The sequence below is a fragment of the Phoenix dactylifera genome, chromosome 4 (assembly GCF_009389715.1).
Source record: "Phoenix dactylifera cultivar Barhee BC4 chromosome 4, palm_55x_up_171113_PBpolish2nd_filt_p, whole genome shotgun sequence".
In the NCBI taxonomy this organism is placed as follows: domain Eukaryota; kingdom Viridiplantae; phylum Streptophyta; class Magnoliopsida; order Arecales; family Arecaceae; genus Phoenix; species Phoenix dactylifera.
In genome coordinates this window covers 29,431,660-29,453,417 of record NC_052395.1, presented here as the reverse complement: position 1 = coordinate 29,453,417, position 21,758 = coordinate 29,431,660, and the positions used below count along the sequence as shown (strand labels likewise).

Below are 21,758 nucleotides of genomic sequence, written 5' to 3'. Positions count from 1 at the left end.
GGGGGTCGATCTTAAGCCGACCCATTGGAGAGGCCCGACTTTGGGGCGAGGTAAGACTCCAATGTTGGGATTCCGCCCAGCAATATGTAGATAAAATTTAACAAGGAGGGCGTCTAGTTGGATGTACCTCTTGCATTCTCCGAGTCACGCTTCGCATGGTGGAGTAGGTTGCCTCCTTTCCTCGTTGACCTCCGGAGTCATTTTGACTTAAAGGGGGGCTCGGGTTTCTCACGGACCCAACAGCGCCCACCGAGGTTGAGAGGATTTGGCGAGGCTTTATTGAATTGTAGCTCTCTGCGAGGTCGAGGGAGTTTCAGACCCCATGGTAGGACCTCGGGCGCCTCAACCTTGGTCGAGGGATCTTGCGTCAGGTCGGCGAGTCCGCGGACGCTTTGCTGACCTGTGGTGCCTCCCGTGGTCGAGGGAGTTTGGGACTCTACGGTCGACCCTCGGGGCATCCCAACCTTAGTCGGGGGATCGTTCGTCAGGTTGGCGGGTCTGGGCACGCTCTACCGACCTGCGACGCTTCCCGAGGTCGAGGGAGTCTGGTTCTCTACGGTCGACCCTCGGGGCATCCCGACCTTAGTCGAGGGATCGCTTGCTTCGGGGATCGGGGATCGTCGACCGCTCCCGGGGATCCACTTCGTGGCGCCCCGGGTGGAGCCACCCTTTCCACCCCTCACGGCGCCTTCCCGAGGTCGAGGGAGTCTGGTTCTCTACGGTCGACCCTCGGGGCATCCCGACCTTAGTCGAGGGATCGTTCGTCAAGTCGGCGGGTCTGGGCACGCTCTACCGACCTGCGACGCTTCCCGAGGTCGAGGGAGTCTGGTTCTCTACGGTCGACCCTCGGAGCATCCCGACCTTAGTCGAGGGATCGCTCGCTTCGGGGATCGGGGATCGTCGACCGCTCCCGGGGGTCCACTTCGTGGCGCCCCGGGTGGAGCCACCCTTTCCACCCCTCACGGCGCCTTCCCGAGGTCGAGGGAGTCTGGTTCTCTACGGTCGACCCTCGGGGCATCCTGACCTTAGTCGAGGGATCGTTCGTCAAGTCGGCGGGTCTGGGCACGCTCTACCGACCTGCGACGCTTCCCGAGGTCGAGGGAGTCTGGTTCTCTACGGTCGACCCTCGGGGCATCCCGACCTTAGTCGAGGGATCGCTCGTCAAGTCGGCGGGTCTGGGCACGCTCTACCGACCTGCGACGCTTCCCGAGGTCGAGGGAGTCTGGTTCTCTACGGTCGACCCTCGGGGCATCCCGACCTTAGTCGAGGGATCGCTCGCTTCGGGGATCGGGGATCGTCGACCGCTCCCGGGGGTCCACTTCGTGGCGCCCCGGGTGGAGCCACCCTTTCCACCCCTCACGGCGCCTTCCCGAGGTCGAGGGAGTCTGGTTCTCTACGGTCGACCCTCGGGGCATCCCGACCTTAGTCGAGGGATCGTTCGTCAAGTCGGCGGGTCTGGGCACGCTCTACCGACCTGCGACGCTTCCCGAGGTCGAGGGAGTCTGGTTCTCTACGGTCGACCCTCGGGGCATCCCGACCTTAGTCGAGGGATCGCTCGCTTCGGGGATCGGGGATCGTCGACCGCTCCCGGGGGTCCACTTCGTGGCGCCCCGGGTGGAGCCACCCTTTCCACCCCTCACGGCGCCTTCCCGAGGTCGAAGGAGTCTGGTTCTCTACGGTCGACCCTCGGGGCATCCCGACCTTAGTCGAGGTAGGAGAACGAGCCGAGCTCGTCTGGTCAGAGAGGACCGTGCTCATAGGGGGAAGTTGATGGAGAACGAGCCGAGCTCGTCTGGTCAGAGAGGACCGTGCTCATAGATGGATGTTGATGGAGAACGAGCCGAGCTCGTCTGGTCAGAGAGGACCGTGCTCATAGATGGAAGTTGATGGAGAACGAGCCGAGCTCGTCTGGTCAGAGAGGACCGTACTCATATCTTGACGTCTCGAGCATTCCTATAGCCGGGGCATCCCGACGAACCGGGGCATTCTGACCTTAGTCGAGGGAATTTCGCGCCAAGTCGATATTTCGTCGTCCTGCGATTCTTCCCGAGGTCGAGGGAGTTTGGGACTCTACGGTCGAGCCTCGAGGCATCCCGATTTTGGCCGGAGAATCTGAGGATCACAGACGACCCAATATTAGAAAAGAATTACAGCCATCAAGATAAGAGAATTATTTGCGAAAAGGAAGCTGAGTCCATTGTCCTGATTGTCTTGAACCCCTAGGGGTTTTACTGGTAGTACATTCGTAGATTCTCGGAGTTCCAGCTTCGCGGGATCAGGGTCCCCTGTAGGGACTTTAATTTATACGCCCCTGGTCGTTGTACCCGGGCGATCTGATACGGCCCCTCCCAATTTGGGGCGAGCTTTCCTTGCTCAGTCGGTTGAGAAGCCTCGGCTCTCCTGAGGACGAGGTCCCCCACTTTGAAGAGCTTGGGCCTGACTCTAGAGTTGTAGTATTGGGCCGTTCGCTGTTGGTATCTCGCCATGCGGACCCGGGCAACCTCTCTTGTCTCTTCGACGAGGTCCAAGTTGCTCCTGAGCTGGGAAGAATTGGTGTCGGGGTCGTAATGCTCCACCCTTGAAGAAGGCAGGCCGATCTCCAACGGGATGACGGCCTCGGTGCCGTATGCTAGGTTGAAGGGGGTCTCTCCCGTGGGCAGTCGGAACGTGGTCCGGTATGCCCAAAGGACATTGTACAAGTCCTCGACCCACTGTCCTTTGGACCGATCAAGCCTAGCCTTGAGCCCCTGCAAAATAGTGCGGTTAGTTACCTCAGTTTCTCCGTTTGTCTGGGGGTGAGCGACTGAGGTGAAACGGTGATCAATGCCGAGCTCAGAGCAAAATTTCCTGAAACGAACATTGTCAAATTGTCGACCATTGTCAGATATAAGGATACGGGGTAGTCCGAATCTGCAGATTATGGACTTCCACACGAAGTCTCGCATCTTTTGCTCGGTGATCCGGGCGACGGGTTCGGCCTCGACCCATTTGGTGAAGTAGTCAATGGAGACGACCAGGAACTTTCTCTGTCCGGTGGCCAGGGGAAAGGGCCCCAGGATGTCGATCCCCCATTGGGCAAACGGCCAGGGGGCGATGATGGAGGTCAGCAGAGCTGAGGGTCGGCGCTGGACATTGGCGTTTCGTTGGCACCGATCGCACTTCCAGACGAAATCCGTTGCATCCTTCTGGAGTGTGGGCCAATAATATCCTTGTCGCAGGACTTTATGGGCTAGTGCCCGACCCCCCAGGTGATTTCTGCAGATCCCTTCATGGACCTCTCGGAGGGCATAGTCCGCCTCGGAGGGGCGGAGGCATCTGAGAAGGGGAGAAGTAAATGATCGTCGATAGAGTTTATTCTCGTACAAGACATACCGGGGAGCCTGGCGCTTGATTCGGCGAGCCTCCATCTCATCGTGAGGTAGGGTTCCGTCTTGAAGGTAGCAGACGAGCCCATCGATCCAGCTCGGCTCGGAGTCGATGCACATGGTGGGCTCGGGTTCCTCCGTGCTGGGGATCTGAAGATACTCGAGCGCTGTTCCCTTGGGAAGCTCGCTCATGCGGGAGGTTGCCAATTTGGATAGCTGGTCTGCCCTGAGGTTTTCCGCTCTGGGGATGTATTGAATATTAAAAGAATTCAGGGCAGATATGAGTTCCCGCACCTTTTGGAGATACTTTTGCATGGATGGCTCTTTAGCTCCAAAATCTCCTTGGACCTGGTTCACCACCAGCTGGGAGTCACTGAAGGCCGTTAGGTCTTCCACTCTTAATTCTTTCGCCAGCTTGAGCCCGGCGATGAGAGCCTCATACTCGGCCTCATTGTTCGAGGCCGGGAATTCGAGGCGCAAAGCTTGCTCGGCCACCACTCCGTCTGGACTGGTGAGGATAAGTCCGGCCCCGCTACCCTCCGAGGTCGAAGACCCGTCCGAGTGCAGGACCCATGGCTGCCTCGGGGCCTCTCCTACGGATTCGGGTGGCCTCTCGGGGTTGTCCGGAAGGGTGCACTCCATGATGAAGTCGGCGAGTATCTGAGCTTTGATAGCCGGCCTGGGCCGATATTCGAGGTCGAATTCCCCGAGCTCGACCGCCCATTTGGCGATCCTCCCCGCACGATCCGACCTCTGCAGTATTTGCTTCATAGGCTGGTCGGTTAATATGGCTATCGTGTGGGCTTGGAAGTAAGGCCTGAGTCTCCGAGCCGAGATGATGAGAGCGAAGATGGTCTTCTCAAGTTTAGAATATCGGGTCTCAGCATCCCTGAGAACCCGGCTGGTGTAATAGACCGGCTTTTGGAGCTTGTCCTCTTCCCGGACGAGAACTGAGCTCACTGCAGCTGGGGAGACGGCCAAGTATAAGTAAAGAATCTCTCCTTTCTGGGGCTTGGTGAGCAGCGGGGGAGAGGCCAGAAGGCTCCGAAGCTCCTCAAAGGCCTGCTGGCATTCTTCCGTCCACCGGAAGTCTTTCGGCCGTTTGAGGCTCTTGAAGAAGGGGAGGCATCGCTCGGTTGACCGAGAGACGAACCTTCCCAGGGCGGCAACCCGCCCCACGAGCCGTTGCACCTCCTTGACAGTCTTTGGAGGCGACATCTCTTGCAGTGCCCGGATTTTCTCCGGGTTGGCTTCAATTCCGCGCTGGGTCACTATGAAACCCAGGAACTTGCCCGAGGTGACCCCGAACGCGCACTTCGCCGGGTTGAGTTTCATTTGATATCTTCTAAGCTTGGCGAATGTCTCGTTGAGATCGGCTATGTGGTGTTCCGCCGCCCGGCTCTTTACCAACATGTCGTCCACATAGACCTCCATGTTCCGGCCGATCTGGTCTTTAAAAATTTGGCTGACCAGTCTCTGATAGGTGGCCCCAGCGTTCTTCAGGCCAAAGGGCATCACCTTGTAGCAGTAGGTGCCCTTGTCGGTGATGAAGGCCGTCTTCTCCTCGTCTTCTGGCGCCATTCGGATTTGATTGTACCCTGAAAAGGCGTCCATAAAAGTTAGCAGCTGGTGTCCTGAAGTGGAGTCGACGAGCTGGTCGATGCTCGGGAGGGGGAAGCTGTCTTTCGGGCAGGCCTTGTTCAGGTCGGTATAGTCCACGCACATACGCCACTTCCCGTTGGCTTTCTTTACGAGGACTACATTGGCGAGCCAGTCCGGGTAGGAGACCTCCCGGATGAAGCCGGCCCCGAGGAGTTTGTCCACCTCCTCAGCCGCAGCTCGTTGTCGTTCCGGGGCGGAGCCTCTTTTCTTCTGCTTTACAGGCCTGCTGGTCGGTCTCACCTGGAGTCGGTGGACCATGACCTCAGGGTCAACTCCTGGCACGTCCGCGGGCGACCAGGCGAAGACGTCTGCGTTGTCCCGCAGGAAGCTGACGAGGCAATCCCTCTCGCGGGCGCCGAGGCCGGAGCCGACCTGCACAGTTAGCTCGGGAAAATTTTCTTGTAGTGGGATTTGAATAAGGAGCTCACCGGGCTCTACTTGCTTCTTCCAGAGGGTGTCCCTCGCATCGAGGGTTTCTATGGGCAGCAAAGGGCCCATCGGGTGGTCCGGCGCCTCGGCTGGTTGCTTTACTGTGTGGGCCGCCATGTAGCATTGCTTGGCGACCAGCTGGTCTCCGCGGACCTCGCCTACTCCTTGGTCGGTGGGGAACCGCATGAGAAAATTGCGAGTTGAAACCACGGCTCGAAGGGCATTTAGCCCTGGGCGCCCAAGGATGGCGTTGTAGACCGAGGGCAGACGGACCACCAGGAGGTCCATCCTCACTGTGCTCTCCCGAGGAGCGAGGCCGACTGTGACAAGGAAGCTAGCCTCACCTTCAACCGGGACTGCATCTCCGGTGAACCCAACCAACGGGGCACTGACTCTCCGGAGATCCCTTCTGTCAATCCCATTTTTTGGTAGGCATGATAATACAAAATGTTGGCTGAGCTTCCATTGTCAACTAGGATACGCTTTACATCAAACCTATTTACAATCATAGAGATGACCACAGCGTCATCATGGGGGGTTTCGACCCCTTCTAAGTCCTCGTCCGAGAACGAGATGACTTCACCAGTACGTGGGCGCTTCGGGGGTGCTCCCAGGGCAGCCGTTCCTGCCGAGGCCCGCCCGATCATGTTGACGGTGCCGGCGATGGGCCTGTTGTCGCCCGGATTTTCGGTTGGTGCGACATTCTCTGCCGGCCTCCTTTCCTCAGGTCGGTTCCTCACGAACCGGTTGAGTACCCCCCGTCGGATGAGCGCTTCTATCTCATCCCGGAGTTGGTAGCAGTCCTCCGTGTCGTGCCCACGATCTCGGTGGAAGCGGCAATACTTCCTGGGATTCCGGGGGAATCCCGTGTCTCGCATAGGGGGCGGGGGTCGAAAGAAGTCCCGACCCTCGATTTCCATCAGGATTTCGGCCCGGGGAGCGTTGACGGGTGTGTAGTTCTCGTACTTTCCCGGGTACGTCCGAGGCCGTGGTGGGGACCTCGGCCGAGGAGGGGTCCTTTGCTGGGATCGCCTCTGCTGTCGGGGCGGACTTCTCAGTCTGGGGAGGTTCTTCTCTCGGCGGGGGGATCGGCTCCTTTGTCGGCCGCGCTCCTCGCGGCGTTTCTTCTGCTTCTTGGAGGCGGGCTCAATTGCCCCCCGCCTAGATGCAACTGCCTCCTCGGCCTTGGCATACTTCCGGGCTCGGGCCAACATTTCAGTGAAGTCGGCCGGGAAGCTCTTCTCGATGGAGAAGAGGAATCGGTAGGAGCGAACCCCAGTCTTCAGAGCCGACATAGCTATCGACTGGTCTAGCTCGCGAACCTCCCATGTGGCGGCAGTGAAGCGGTCCAGGTACTCCTTGAGGGACTCCCCCTCTTTCTGTTTGATGTCGAGGAGGGAGTCCGACGTCCGTCGCTGGCGCCGGCTGGCAGCGAAGTTGGTGGCGAACTGCCTGCCGAGCTGCTCAAAAGAGGACACCGTATTCGGCTTCAGTCCAGAAAACCAAAGCCGAGCGGTCCCTCGGAGGGTCGCTGGGAAGGCCTTGCAGAGTATGGCCTCCGAGGACCCTTGTAGGGCCATGAGGGCCCGATAGCTCTCCAGGTGGTCGAGAGGGTCGGTCGTCCCATTGTAGGGTTCCACCTGAGGCATTTTGAACCTCGCGGGAACCGGCTCATCCTCGATCTGGCGGGAGAAGGGGGACTTGGTGGTGAACTCAAAGTCTCCCTCTTGTCTTGCCTTCTTGCTGTGGAGCGCCGCAATCTGACGCTCCAAATGCTCAACTTTCCGGTCGAGCTCCCCCACCCGTGGGATTGTCGCCGTGGTTTGCGCCGGCTCACGGTGATCTGGGGCTGACTCTGCCTCAGAAAGTTGGGGTCTCCGATCGAAACCTTCTCCCGGTAACTCCCTCCGGGGAGAAGCTCGTTCTCCGTTGTTGGCTCTAGAAGAGCCATGCAAGTTTTGGCTTGGGAAAACCGGGCCGTTGGGGAGACACTCCGGCGGGGCCTGAGCCCGTGGGGGGAGCGTAGGTAAGGCTTCCTCGCGCCGCAAACTCTGAACGGCGGCGGCCAGGGTCTGGACTTGCTGTACCAAGGCGTCGAACTATTCCGGCTGGACCAGAGGAACTGGGTCAGCCGGAGTTGGAGAATTCTGGACAGAGTGTCCAGGGCTTTGCGGGGGACGCCGGGAGATGTTAGAGGCTCCCTTACTTCTCAACTCCATGACTGCTACTCGGGCCCTTCCTCTAGCGCCAACTGTTGCTGGAAATTGGACCCGGGGGCAGTCTTCGGTCGAGGAGAGGGAGCGGCGATGAGTTCTCACGGCGGGGCGGCGGTCCGTCGGCGAAGCGGCGATCCGTCAGTTGGCGGCGTCCTCCGTCCGGGTACCTGCACACGAACCAGTGGCCGGGTTTTCCGGCGCCGGCCCTCCGACGCTCAAGTCAGGGAGGGGGCAAATAGTGTCGAAAAGGAGATAAATAATGTCTGTAGAGTATATCAATCTTCCAACCCCCTCCTGAGAGGCCAAGGCTCCCTTTTATAGGCGGGGGTTGGTTTACCTGCGATGTAACAGGGCGAGGCCGTAGTACGGCTCGGCATGTTGTTCAGGTCGGCGCATGGTCAGGCGAATCATTGCCCTGATGTCGGCGGTGAGGGCGTCGTATAACCCGAACTAGCACGCTGTCAGACGAATTATTGCATTGGTGTCGGAGGTATGGCCGAGATCGGAGACTTATCATAGTTGACTAGACTCTGCTGGGCTGATTTGCCGTGGAGAGCTGAGAGTCCGTAGATGACAGGAGCCATGCGCATTTATGGTGGAGTAAGCTGGAGATCCGCATTTATTGTGGAGTAAGCCGGAGATCCGCATTTATTGTGGAGTAAGCTGGAGATCCGCATTTATTGTGGAGTAAGCCGGAGATCCGCATTTATTGTGGGGTAAGCCGGAGATCCGCATTTATTGTGGAGTAAGCCGGAGAGTTACAGCGACCATGCGCAATAAATGCCAGAGGGGCGTCAGGGTATGGTCCTCGGCCAGACCTCTGAGGCGCACGGCCGTAGTAGGTGGCTGACAAGAGTAGACCTCGAACATCGGGGTTTTTCTTAGGCCGGAGGTCTCGAGGTCGGGCGTTCCGAAGTCGGACGCTGACTTCGGCAGTCCGGGGTCGGAAGTTGTACGGCTTCTTAGGGGCATTTATGTCATTTGGGAAAAAAATCTTATTCCCCCCAACAGTAGTGTATATATGTATATATATATATATATATATATATATATATATATATATATATGTATATATGTATATATATATATATATATATATATGTGTGTGTGTGTGTGTGTGTGTGTGTGTGTGTGTGTGTGAATAGAATCAACTTCGTCGTCCAAGATGCATGATTGATGTTACAGCTTGCAAAGGGTATAATCTCAAGCACTGATAAACAGAAGAGATGCTGCTTCACAATGAAGGAGAGTAAAAGCAATGTCCCAAGCTGAATGTTCGTGAAAACAAAATTTTGATGTATGCCACCATCACGTGTAACCTTTTTCTTTTTTTATTTTTTCTGTTGGCACGAGAACGAGGCTGGATCTTTTCGGTCGCCCCCACCTACGGGAAAGAGCGCGTGCGCGCAGCTCGGTGTCGGCGAGAATGTGCTAGCTTTCGAGCTCGGATGTAATTATTAAAAAAAGAAATCTTCTTAAATCCTATGCGGTGGAGAGAAAAATCTAGCAGGTGGGTGGCGCCGTCGGTCTGTTTCCCAGCAGAGACGGCTGAATCCTCCTTGATTTTATTAACACTAAATCTGATTCCATTTAAGAACTCGAGAGACCGCAGAATGTAAAGCAAACATTTTTTCTCGAGCCGAGCAAAACCCCGGAGAGCCAGAGATTGTGTCCTCCTGGCAATACCCAACCCCAGCGCTCTCTATAATGTCAACTCTCTAAATTCCCTCTGGTCTCTTCTCTCACTCACAGGTCCCACTCCCACTAGTCCCAGGACTGAATCTTTCTACGCACCGGGATTGAGGCGGAGTGGGAGGGAGAGCCGTAAAAGAGGAAGGAAGGCAGTAAAATTGAAACAGAGAGAGAGAAAAAGAGATCCCAGAATTCAACCCACCCCCTCCTCAGCTTTCCTTTCAGAATAATGCTACGCTCTTCCCCCGAGAACAATAAAAGCAAAGGCCAACTCTACTCGAAAAAGAGAAACCGATGGGAATGACTCCGGTCCTGTCCATCTTCCTCTTCCTCCTCCTTTCCCTCTCCTTGTCTTCCTTATTAGCCGGTAAGACTACTTTCCAAATCTCCCCAACCCTCATCCAATCAATTCTCATGAACAATTCTTCCATCATTTCTTTGCAGCAGCGGCGAATCAATCAAAAGACGAGGAGACGCCCTTCGTCGGCGTCAACATCGGCACCGACGTCTCCAACCTTTTCACGCCGGAGGATCTGGTGGCCTTTTTGAAGTCCCAGCAGATCACCCACATCCGGCTCTACGACGCCGACCCGGCCATCCTCGCCGCCCTCGCCGGCACCGGCATCCGTGTCGTCCTTTGCGTCCCCAACAACCAGCTGCTCGCCCTGGGCTCCTCCAACGCCACCGCCGTCGCCTGGGTCGCCCGCCACGTCCTCCCATTCCACCCATCCACCCTCATCTCCGCCGTCGCCGTCGGCGACGAGGTCCCTGCCTCCCTCCCGTCCGCCCTTCCCCTCCTCCTCCCCGCCCTCCGCTCCCTCTCCTCCGCCCTCTCCTCCTCCTCGGACCCTCCCATCAAGCTCTCCACCCCTCTCCCTTTCTCCATCATCCTCGACCCCTTTCCCCCCTCCCAGGCCTTCTTCAACCAGACCCTGGCCTCCTCCTTCCTCCTCCCCCTCCTCCAATTCCTCTCCGACACAGATTCCCCTCTCATGCTCAACCTCTACCCCTACTACGCCTTGATGCAGAGCCGCGGCGCGATCCCCCTCGACAATGCTCTCTTTAAACCCCTCCCACCGTCGCTCGAGGAGGTGGATCCCAACACCCTCCTTCACTACACCAACGTCTTCGACGCCATGATCGACGCCGCCTACTTCTCCATGAAAAACCTCGACGTCACCGATGTCCCCGTCCTCATCACCGAGACCGGCTGGCCCTCCAATGGCTCCCGCAAGGACGAGCCCTTCGCCACCAAGGACGATGCGGACACCTACAACTCCAATCTCATCAAGCACATCCTCGACCGCTCCGGAACGCCGCTGCACCCAGAGATCACATCGAGCGTCTACATTTACGAGCTGTTCAACGAGGATTTGAAGCCGGGGCCTGTGTCGGAGGGGAATTGGGGGCTTTTCTACGGGAACGGGACGCCGGTGTACTTACTTCATTTGGCGGGTAGCGGCGGGCTCTTGGCGGACGACACGACAAGCAGGACGTACTGCGTGGCGGCGGAGGGGGCCGACGGGAAGGCGCTGCAGGCGGCGCTGGACTGGGCGTGCGGGCCGGGGCGGGCGAATTGCTCGGAGATACAGCCCGGGGAGAGCTGCTACGAGCCCAACAATGTGAGGAGCCACGCATCATATGCATTTGATAGTTACTACCAGGAGGAGGGGAAGGTGGCCGGGTCCTGCTACTTCCAGGGGGTGGCCATGGTCACCACCACCGACCCCGGTAAGTTTGCCGACTCCTTGCCCGTACTTCCATACCAACCCCAGTGTGTTTGCCGACTCTTTACTCGAGGTGTCCATAGTCTATATTATAACGTTATGCTGTAGTGCATTAGTTTGAATGACATAGGATTCTAGTTGTTATCATCAGTGAGTAAAGGAAAGGACTATTTGTTTCTGTGTGCGGGTGTTGATGGGGTCTGGAGAGGAGATGGATTGGTGGAATTGGAATCCTTCTGCGTAGCAAAAAAGAGTGGATTTGAAAGGAGAGGGTACTGAGGGCAAGGATGATCCGCTTGGAGGAGCGTCATGGATGACAGAGTGAGACCAGAGTACGAGCTGAGGAGTATGGGCTGGATGCTGCTGTAAATTTTGTTTGTTACTCTCAGCTGTCAGAAGTTATTCGTCAGGACTTTTGGTAAGAATCTATATGCATAGACCTCCAAAAGAGTGAGTTTTTGTGTTTTTATTGCTTGTTTCTGAACACAATGAGAATGCTTTGGGGTTTTGATTAGTGGTCTAATAAACAGGACATATTTTCAATTGACATTAGTTGGCTACTGGACTGAACAGTTCAAACTTTTAATGTACACATAAACCATCCAATTCTTTAATATCACATATAAGTCCTTGTGATCATGTGACATGTTCGGCTTCGGCATTTTACTAGCTCTAGCGAGAACGAGTATGCCTGGAATACTTGTTCCTTAAAGTTAACTTACCAACAGGGTTAAAGTTAACTTACCAACAGGGAGCATTGTTGGTAGAATTTCTATTAACAATTTGTCATTGACCATTGTATCCTTATGTATACCGATCTTTTGACTCTTAGGAGACCTTCTTCTCTGTCAAAGCCATCTGCACATCCATTCAATGTTGAAGGCTCTCTTAGTATTGATCATTTAGCAGTGACCATTCATGGCCAACCAGAGAAAATTATAAGCTTTTCAACATGAGGGCTTTATGTGCAGCATTAAAGAATTAGAGGTATCGGAGTGTCAGTTGGGGTATACTGCCGTGTAAAGAGGTATTGGAAGAAAGGGGATTGTTGTATCAGAACAATGCAACCTGTGATCTTTGTGGCAACATCAAGGAAGATACCAACCACTGTTTGACCAGCTGCCCTTTTACAGCACAAGTTTGCTTTGAACTTAAAAAACAAAATTCTGCAATCCCTGAGTTCACTTCATTGCAAAATCTAATAGATACTTGTGCTGACCTCCCTTTATTGGACCATGAAAGAACTAAAATCGAATATACTGGATGGTGTATTTGGAACGCAAGGAATGGCAGAGTTTTTCAGGGGAAACAGTGCACTGCTAATCAAATAACTCATCTTGTTTTACACCTGGCATCTGAGTTTTATGAAGCGACATTAAAAGAAGCTGGATCTACTGATCTGCAGCAGCTGGGCGCCAGCAGCTCCGTGAGATTGTCACCACTCAGTCCCAGGATGGTTTGTCGGTTGCACCTCCCTGTGGTGTGGTAAAAGTTAACTTTGATGCTTCACGGAAGAAAGATGAGGCAGGGGCAGGATTTATCATCAGGGATCATGATGGTTATGTATTAAGAGCTGAGATAAGGAAACTTAAGCAGCTTTAGTTCCTGAAGCTGAGCTCCGAGCAGCCTGGGAAGGGATTTTAATGGCCACTCAACAACTCAATTATGCAAGGATATGGCTTGAAGGAGATTCAGCAACAGTTATCCAGCGGATCAACAAGTATTGCAAAGACCCCTTGAATTCAGAAGCTCAAATTCATCCCCTTCTTTTTGACATTCTTCATTGTTCAGCTTCTCTGCAGTTTTTCTTTGCTTCCCATGCTTTTAGAGAAGCAAACCAACCTGCTGGTCTGTTGGCAGGTCTGAATGCAAACACTGACTTCAAATCCATGCTTGCTCTGCCACAACAAATCAGACACTCTGTGCTGGCTGATGCATCAGGAGTTGGTTTCACTAGATCATGGGCAATGCTTCCTTTAGTTTACTTCCATTTTGTCTGTCTTTTATTTTTTCTTGGGGTCCTGTTGACCCCCCTAATGTACCCAAAAAAAAAAAAGAATTAGAGGTTTTATATGCAAATTGAGAAGATTTCAAGGACTAACATGCTGAGAAGGACCTGTTAATCAGAAAGGTAAGCTGGGTTTGCAGTCAGAAGCTGTGTGCAATTCCCAAGTCAGAGACATAACAGTGACATCTTTGTTGTGATGGCCACATGCCCGCAACCAACAATGTTGTAGACTCGTAACTGCAATAAGTAGAACGGCGAACTCTTACTGTAGGAATAAAATATTAATAGGAACGCGCAATGATTTTTCTTTTTTTTGAATTTTTGCTGAGTTGATACTAAACCAGATTGTTTTTGGGAAGCTTGATCAGTTATTATCCCAATTTCCTTTTAGTAGACCACCAGATTGAATGGACTTTCTATCCATCTAGCCAGCTTAATTGCCCACAGCCCAACTTTCTTATATTCTGGGATGGTCCTGCTTGTTATTACCAATTGCAAATGGCACTAGCACTGCCATTAAAAACGGTCTTTTGCTTTGCATATAAGGTATCATTATATGAGTTGCCCCAATAGTTGCATTCTCAGGGACTGATAATTTCTCACTCTAGCTTTTAGCTGTCATTTTTGTTCAAACTTTTCATTTTATTTCCATCATTATCATTATCATAACTGTTATTATTCTTATTTTTCTGGCTGTACAAGTACTTTGGTTGCTGAGAGACAAAATTGTGGTTATTTTTCAGGTCATGGGGATTGCATCTTTCCTGGAAGGTGAGAACTGAGAACCGTCCGAACCTTCCGCCCTCTTTTTTGTTTTAAAAAAAAAATCTTTTTATTTTTTACAGCTTAACACTCCGCTCTGAGTGCTCACTTATTTTACATTCTAATTCCCACTCTTTCCTGCATAAATGCATTCCCTTGGTATGAGAGAGAAAAGATAATGTAATCAAAGTCTCCATAGTTGTCCTCAGCTCCATAATTGCTAGGTTTAATATTACATTTCGATGATTGACAATCATGTAACTATATGCCACTATGAGTCCATCAGCATTACTATAATGGAATTTTGAATTCATGGCTTTTCCTTGAGAATATTTTCATGTTTGATGGGGAACTTGTTTAATATGCATTGTGAAGTTAAAATTTTTCCATTCGCATAAAGTTCTGCCGTGGCTTCGGCCCTAATCTAAATTATGGTGGGTCCTTTTCTTTGTTGCTTTTGGGCAGCAAGCAGGAGAGTAACATCACCAAGGCAGGAGCCAATGCTACTCAGGCCAGTAAGGCTGAGGGATGTACCAGATTCAGACCAAGAAATAGAAGGGATCAGGGCCTCCACATTCTTTCCATGATCACGAGCATGATGGTGGTGGTTACATGATGACAGCAACAAAGAAGAATAGGAGTCTGACAAATTTTCCAGAAGAGTCCAACTGTGTTCATTCTTTTCATCAATTTGGTAAAAGCTCATGATTTTTTATACCTCTTCCTCGTTATTCATTTTTGTAATATTATTTACTCTTTTAATATTTTTTTTATTTTTTTGTATTTATTTTTACCTTTCATTTAGTTTTTGAGGGAAAAGAATAGGAAGCCAGACAGGAAATCACTCAGAAACTAGTTTGAAGTGTGTTCATGTGCATGTGCTTGTTTGTTTCTTGCCAGATGCCTCATTTTGAGGAAATGGAATTGAATCTGTTTCCAATGAATGTGAAGGTTGTACTGTCTCTATCATCACTTTGAAAGAAAAAAAATAGCACAGCAACCTGCATGGAGAAAAGCATGAAACCTTGTTCAACCATCTGCTGAAAAGTTGGCAGGCTGATTTTTTCAATCCAAACATTTGATACAGTGAACAGCATTAATTCTGCAACTAAGGACCAACAGCTATTTCACTGTAATACATGAGTACAGTAATTTTGGTGATTAGTATTTGGTGGGATCCTGCTAAGCAAATCTCATCATGCTTGCAGAGTTGGATGGTTCATGGTTGTCGAAGTAACTGCTGTCATAATCTGAGAGCATGCTAATTTATTCAGACCTCCAATAGGGTATTACATTTGGTTGTTCTCAGAAGAAGGAATCAGTAAGAAGGAATGTTGATAGAAATTTTACTCTGTAGGAAAAAGAAAATGAGTGATAACTGATGAGAAGCTGTGCAGTCAAATTTAACAATGTTATTCGAAATTCTCCAAGTATGATAATGCACTGGTTGAAACAATTACAACATTAATAGATATTTGCGGAACACCAATGACCTATAGATTACTCTGGCTTTTTTCCCCTCTAAATAAACATATGCATTACTCTGTTGCTGTCACTATCAAGAGAGTTTATTTTGATGATTGAGAACAAGGTGGGAAAAAGTCCATTACAGAACTCCAGTCTCAGGACCACTGAGAATGTTCAGAGATTGCCGGACCTTCAAGCCTCAAGTAATCATAGAATAGCCCAAGGAACTGATTGAGACGTGGCCTGTCTGAAATATAACATGCTATCTCCTTTGGCCAACAAGGGAGCAATGGTGCTATCCACACCCAAATCATATGCTTCAAACACTGGTGGCTAGCATCAGGGTCGTTAACTCGGTTCTGAGCTAACGATGTTTATGTTAGTTGAAACAGTCAATGCCATTAAGAGAGAGCTGATATGTTATTAACCTCAAGATGAGAATGGTTTGATGCCCCAATTGATAGTCTCAACTTGTAAATGCCACTGGTTAAAGAATCAAGGTTAAACCAAATTTGCCATGTTGGAGAGCAGTAACTGTAATAACCAAGCTTCCTGAATACGATTAAATGTATGTCTCAGAAGGGTGCTTTTAGTAATAAGTTTGAAGGCAATTGGTTAGAGATCATAGTCATAGATGATAGCAATATCTAGTTGGAGCTTATCTGTCTCATAAGAAATTATGAGAAATGTCATGCTTCGAGCCCATTACTCGGGTTGGCTATATAACAATGTCGTACACTCTCTAGGGTAAAGCCCAAGAAAATATGCAAGGGCTGTAAATTCATCATAACCTCAATATTATTAGATATATATCATTCTCACTTTATAACATGATAAAATAATCCATTACTTACAAGTGATATGAGTTATCCAATTACAAATTCCAGAGGCTTTGGATTGGTATCAGAAACTTCTAACTATTCATCCTCTTATCAAGTTCTCAACCACAACTAAATATTAAGCATTTTGCAACTCTGAAAGAAAAAAAAAGAAGAGGTGGTGTGAGCTTTATAGCCTAGTAAAAGTCCACATACATCCATACCAATATAATATAATTTGAAATAGCAAATGAACAACTTCAGGGCAAAAACATAGATTATGAATTATCATATCAAACATCCAGTATAGCTCAATTAAAATCGACCAATATATGCAAAAACATGCATCATCTACTAAAAAATATTCATCTTACGCAAAAGTGATATACCACATATATCATCAAGTAAAACCTTTTAACTCAATAGTGGTTTCATATGTCTTATCATTCATTTCTCATTAATAGGATTTAGATCTATTAATAGTTATCTTTCGATTTTGGACTAATCACAGAGGCCATGCTTGAGAAGCTCAAGTTCCATGTTTATGACAATGGCAAGGCTATCCATAATGCTACGTTCTTGCCTCTGGCAGGGCTATCCACAATGCTACATTCCTGCTTGTGGCGGGGCTATCCATAATACCATATTTTTCCATGACTGGCTATCCACAATGCCACATTTTTGCTCATGGCAGTGCTATCCATAATGCCATGTTCCTGCCCATGGCATGGCTATTCATTACTTAATATGGCTAGTCCAAACACCTCTTCCTTAACTATCAATTTATTAAATCTCATTCACGCCAAATGCATATAATATAACATTATAATCTTTTCAAAATTTCATACAACCAGTATCATATTCCAAACATCCAAAAAAATATAACATTATATTAAGCTCATGTGTCAGTGTCGTGAGTTTTCTTCCTTTCTTTCTTTTTTTTTTCTCTGTCTCACCTGTAAAACATGTGCGCCTACGCCCTTCAGGCCAGAGCCTTACAAGAAATGCATATAACCAATTGTAACAGAATTCTTCATGGGGTTGAATAAATTATTGGGCCCTTTTTTTGTAATCGCCGTAATTATACGATGAACATTCTTGTTCCAGGCATACGACCCTGAGACGTGATGGTGTCACTTTTCCAGTAGTCTTACAAAGCAAATGCTCGATGGTCCAGTTGTTTCGCCCTACTAGTGAAAGCCAAGAATTAATCGCAGTTGTTGGCAGCGCACAACATAAGTCTCTAGCCTGCTGTATAACCTACCATCAAGTCCTAACAAACGGAACTCAGAGCTGCTCAAGGCACCACCAGCCCTTGGCGCAACTATCAGGTCAAGCAAAGCGCTCCAACCTAAGGGGCGCAGCGCGTACATAACTTCTTAATAAAAAAGAAAAAGCATGAAGTTTCTAGCTCTTCGCATTGTGAAACTGGAATTCTTAAATTGCTTGATGGCATTCGATTAAGTTCCATCAGCGATCCTCATTGCCATGTCTCCTTGTGTTTCTGTTCCTCTAACTAGACTAGAGCAATATATTCTATATTGAAAGAATTACAAAAATAGTTTTTTCAAACATACGCAAGACACAGCTAAATAACCCCACAATGCAAAATGACCCAATTACAGCTGTAATAAACACTAGAGAGGACAATATATTTGAAATGTTTTAAATTTTTGGTATTTTGAAGGAAAGGTCTTACTTTTATTTTGTAGTTCTGCAAAAAGAAGTCACTTTGAAATTTTTGCAAAAAGGATTCATCTTATACTTTGCTGGACTATTAGGCCGTACTGTCGAATGGATGCAAAAATTTAATGACTGCAACCGTAGTCTGGTTTGCACTGGTAGAATGGTGAATTCCAAAAAGGATCATCTCTGTAAAAAAATTTAAAGAAAAGAAAAAACTAATCTTTAGCAAAATAAAGATAAAGTGGATTTTCCTTGCTACCATAGGTTTGTAAATCATGTATTTCTGATCTCCCTATATCAAATGATGATGATTTCAGCAGTTACCACCCTCAATCTCTCATCATGCCGATTGAGGTAGTTCTGGCAATAATGGCGGGCATGGCAGCAACGTGGTGGCTTTTGTGAAACTCTGAAGACATTGAAGTTTAATGAAGTCTGAAAACTGCAGTGAAGTAAAATCTCCCATGTTTTCTGTCAAACTCTCATATTTTTTCTGAAACAAAACATTTGATCAATAAATTCCTTTCTGAAATTTCTTCAACAACCAAATTGCAGAGAGAAATTTGTTGCTTAGCCTCTCTTCCTCCTTTTTCTGCAAACATCACAGCTTATAAAGAGTTTGCCATTATGATTGGCCATTATCTTAAAAGATTTCCAACTGCTTCCAAAAGCAAAGGCATTTATCAAGTTATATGACAATTTTTAAATGACACGCATTAATAAAACTACAATGCATCTCAATGGCGGTGGTAACACCTTACCGACAACCACTGAACTTCTGAAGATAGGAGAAAGTAGTCAGCCGCGAACAAGAGAAAGCAAACCACCATTACAGAAGTCATTTATGGATATAGAATAGTAACAGGACAAGATAATCAGCAGTTTATACAATGCGTTCCAACCATCATGTTACTCTAGTACCATTCTACTCACCCAAAACAAGATACCATGCACTCATTCTATCTCAGATACTAACACAAGCCATAGATACAAGGATATCCACCACGACCCTGCTTTATATTCAAGAATCTTCAAATCCTCTGAAACTTACCATTGTTCTTTCCACCATTATTACACCAGGCGCATGGTCAAAAGCAATGCATAATGATCACTGGGCAAAACAGGAAGCACCTTACTCTTCTTGTAGTACAAAAGCCCTGGTATCGCCTCCATTCCAATCATACTTATATCGATCAATCTGAAATCTGCTAATTTGCATACAAACCGGTCCAATCTCTTCTGCAACGGGAAGTTACCTTTCAGCATTGGGTTGGACTTGGTATCATAAGTCCATCCATTTTCGCCAGGTCTAAGATCTGTCCAGGCATCAGCCCACCCATCAAATTGAGGAAAAGACCCATCTGAGCCCTCATCCCAGTTCATGTCACCACCAAACACAACATTTGAAGAATGGTTGAGAAGGTTGATAGCCTCTTTAGCCTGAGCCACACGTTCTGCACTGTTCATTTCCGGAGGAGTGGGGCTCTCAAGGTGGGTGGTTGCAGCAATCAGTTTATTGCCCATCCCCACATCTATATAAGCTAAACAGAGTTCTCTTCCCATTGTGGAGTTCTCAAAGGGCACGCATTGGAATTTTTTTACAGGCAACTTGCTCAACTGCAAACAGGTTGCCACTAAACATTATTCTCAGTGTCAAAGCAGAAAAAAGTAAAAAAATAATAATAACAATAACAATAATAGGGAATTATCCATAATTGTGTGTCAAGCGCACTGATGTAGACCACGAGGGAGCATATAAGCCATTGGTGGAATAGCTTGCTACAACCATTAAAACCTTATGAAAGATAAATAACTTATGAAATCATACCCGTGCTCTTCTCACCAAGATGAAGGTACCTAATACCGGTAAAAAAGAAGCTGTCTTAACTGCATGTTATTTGATTAATTGTATGCCCGTTCTAAGTGGTAAATCTAGATAAAGAGGGTTTCTTTGGCTTCTGAACTTAAAAGTCTCTTCTTTCTCTTAGGGGAAACCCTTACAATGGTCAGACGATTATTTTCCCAGTCTGTTAAATTTTAATTCCTAAAGCCCCAACATGGATAAATTTGCCATGACCATCAAATACAGGGAAGATGTGTCAATTTGTTGAACAAATATGAGAACCATCCCGACATTCATAATTGTGTTACAGGGGAAAAGAAAGGGGAGCAAAATGTTAGATTGGCAAGCTATTCTCTATTAAAAACCAATCGATATCGATACCAAATATGAGATCAGGAAGGCATTCTGCACTTTTTGAGTGCACAGCATGCAGAACGAAATAATGTTCATGCATGCACAATACACATAAAACCCCTCCTCTACTTTTTCCAGACACCAAGTGGAATCAAAATCAGGAAACACAGTTCCAGCACTCATCAAGCTAGTAATAAGGAAGAGAGGTACATATACATAGATTGCTGTTTCAACTCGAAAGCAACCAAACAAACAAATATACTCTATTTTCCTATGGAAGGTCATGCGAGCTGCTAGAATTATTGTAGGACATTGTGCCAAACTTGGTCGGCCTTACCAAATTTCACATTAATTGATTTGTGATTGATTGTATCAAACTTAGTCGGCCTTACCAAATTTTGCCAGCTTCCTAATCTATATAAAGGCTGCTCTTGTACATTGTAAAATCAAAGACAGAAATATAATTTTCTTCTCTTATTCTTTTATTTTCAACTCGAGCAAAGAAAATGCAATTCAAATTTGGGAATAAACCTACAACCTTGACAACTAAAATAGCAAAAGAATTTTACGTAAAATAATAGATTTTAATATGTAATGAAAAGAACGAGTCTTTGATGGTACGCCAACTTAATGGATATGAGAAGGAAGAGCTGAATAGGATAGTACGTACCATCATGCAGAAATATTTTCTAGTTGCCCTTTCCGGTGGAACTGAACAATTATAATCTTTCCACCATTCAAAGCTTTGGAAGATTCCATAGATAGTTGGTGTGACCTCCTGCAAGATGGAACTTATTACTTCTATTCACAGTAAGCGTTTGGAGAAGAAATTTTTTGATGGCAAAAAGTGTCATGCCTGAAAGAAAATCAGATCCGGGCAGTGCTGCTGTACAAGGCGGCCAATTGCTTGCATCCTGCCATGGACTTGCGCATCTTCACGAAACCAGATATTATAACTCATGATTTTTATCATTCTCGAGGAAAGATTCCGATTACCATCTCCTGCAACAGCCATCGAGTTCTGTTAGGTGAAGTGAAACTGCAGCAGGTCATGATGTAAGCCCTCGTGAAATAGTGACCTACCCAGGTGATAGGAAAAGGGACTCGGCTCGGCAGGACATCGGGAAGAACCTTGGAGATGAGTATGACCACTGTCACAGCGGCTGCCTCCGGTGTCTAACCTCTCCATCGTTATGTCACGGCGATCACCGGAGCCCGAAGACGACGACGACGACGACGACGAGGCGCTCCACGCTCCCAGCGCCAAGAGGGCGGTGCCAGCTGCCACCGCCGCACCCACCTTCAGCGCCGTGCCCGCTGCCGAGGACTGCTGCTCTTCTCCCTCATCCGATTTCTTGTTCCGACTCTGGCGGCTTTCGCCAGGCTCACGAGAAGGAAACTCGGAAGAGCTCTCGGCGTTGCCCATCCTCCTCCTTCTTCTTCTTCTTTGTCTCCCTTTCACAAATTCGCAGGCAGGGCGATGCTATCGGCGACCTGGAGTCAAAAAGCAGGAAGCCAGGAAGCACTCTAGCGGCAGGAGGGGGAGTGGGTGCATCAATCAGCTGAACCACGAAGAACGCCGTGACACCATGAACGAGATGCAAACCTTGACACGTAACGGCAGTACCATCGGGTGATCGAGCGTGGCGTGTTTTGATCTGTCCGAAGGGACTATCTCGTGTTTTGTGGTGTGCTTGAAGAACGATTGGGCTACCCTTACCCCAGGTGA

General features: G+C 48.8%; 2 protein-coding genes across 7 annotated transcripts; one reads left to right on the top strand and one right to left on the bottom strand.

The window, feature by feature from the left end:
- Positions 1–9,152: 9,152 nt before the first annotated feature.
- On the top strand, positions 9,153–14,805 carry LOC103707195 (glucan endo-1,3-beta-glucosidase 1-like). Of its 6 annotated transcripts, none has more exons than XR_604111.4 (5): positions 9,155–9,731; positions 9,809–11,095; positions 11,243–11,509; positions 13,843–13,870; positions 14,327–14,805. XR_604111.4 is itself a non-coding variant. In XM_039126057.1 (4 exons), the coding sequence occupies exons 1-4, from the start codon at positions 9,659–9,661 to the stop codon at positions 14,475–14,477; spliced, it is 1,539 nt and encodes a 512-aa protein (XP_038981985.1). In that variant the 5' UTR covers positions 9,157–9,658; the 3' UTR covers positions 14,478–14,805. The 6 variants fall into 6 exon arrangements, 1 of the variants encoding a protein (XP_038981985.1); XR_001879451.3 differs by having other exon boundaries at positions 11,924–13,870; XR_005511753.1 differs by having other exon boundaries at positions 13,802–13,870; positions 14,327–14,624.
- Positions 14,806–18,645: 3,840 nt separating this feature from the next.
- On the bottom strand, positions 18,646–21,538 carry LOC103707196 (tyrosyl-DNA phosphodiesterase 2-like). Its single transcript, XM_008791599.4, has 4 exons — positions 21,113–21,538; positions 20,886–21,031; positions 20,700–20,807; positions 18,646–19,449 (listed from the first exon to the last, which is right to left on the bottom strand). Exons 1-4 carry the CDS (start codon positions 21,453–21,455, stop codon positions 18,904–18,906), a joined length of 1,143 nt encoding a protein of 380 aa, XP_008789821.2. The 5' UTR covers positions 21,456–21,538; the 3' UTR covers positions 18,646–18,903.
- Between the last annotated feature and the right edge of the window lie 220 nt (positions 21,539–21,758).

Bases quoted from the DNA above. Each gene is read 5' to 3' on its own strand.
- LOC103707195 (XM_039126057.1), top strand. From the start codon at position 9,659: ATGGGAATGACTCCGGTCCTGTCCATCTTCCTCTTCCTCCTCCTTTCC. The intron at 9,732-9,808 runs GTAAGACTACTT...ATTTCTTTGCAG, and splicing joins CTTGTCTTCCTTATTAGCCG to CAGCGGCGAATCAATCAAAA. The intron at 11,096-13,842 runs GTAAGTTTGCCG...GTTATTTTTCAG, and splicing joins GGTCACCACCACCGACCCCG to GTCATGGGGATTGCATCTTT.
- LOC103707196 (XM_008791599.4), bottom strand. From the start codon at position 21,455: ATGGGCAACGCCGAGAGCTCTTCCGAGTTTCCTTCTCGTGAGCCTGGC. The intron at 21,032-21,112 runs GTAGGTCACTAT...TGGCTGTTGCAG, and splicing joins TCCCTTTTCCTATCACCTGG to GAGATGGTAATCGGAATCTT. The intron at 20,808-20,885 runs GCATGACACTTT...TCCATCTTGCAG, and splicing joins CGGATCTGATTTTCTTTCAG to GAGGTCACACCAACTATCTA.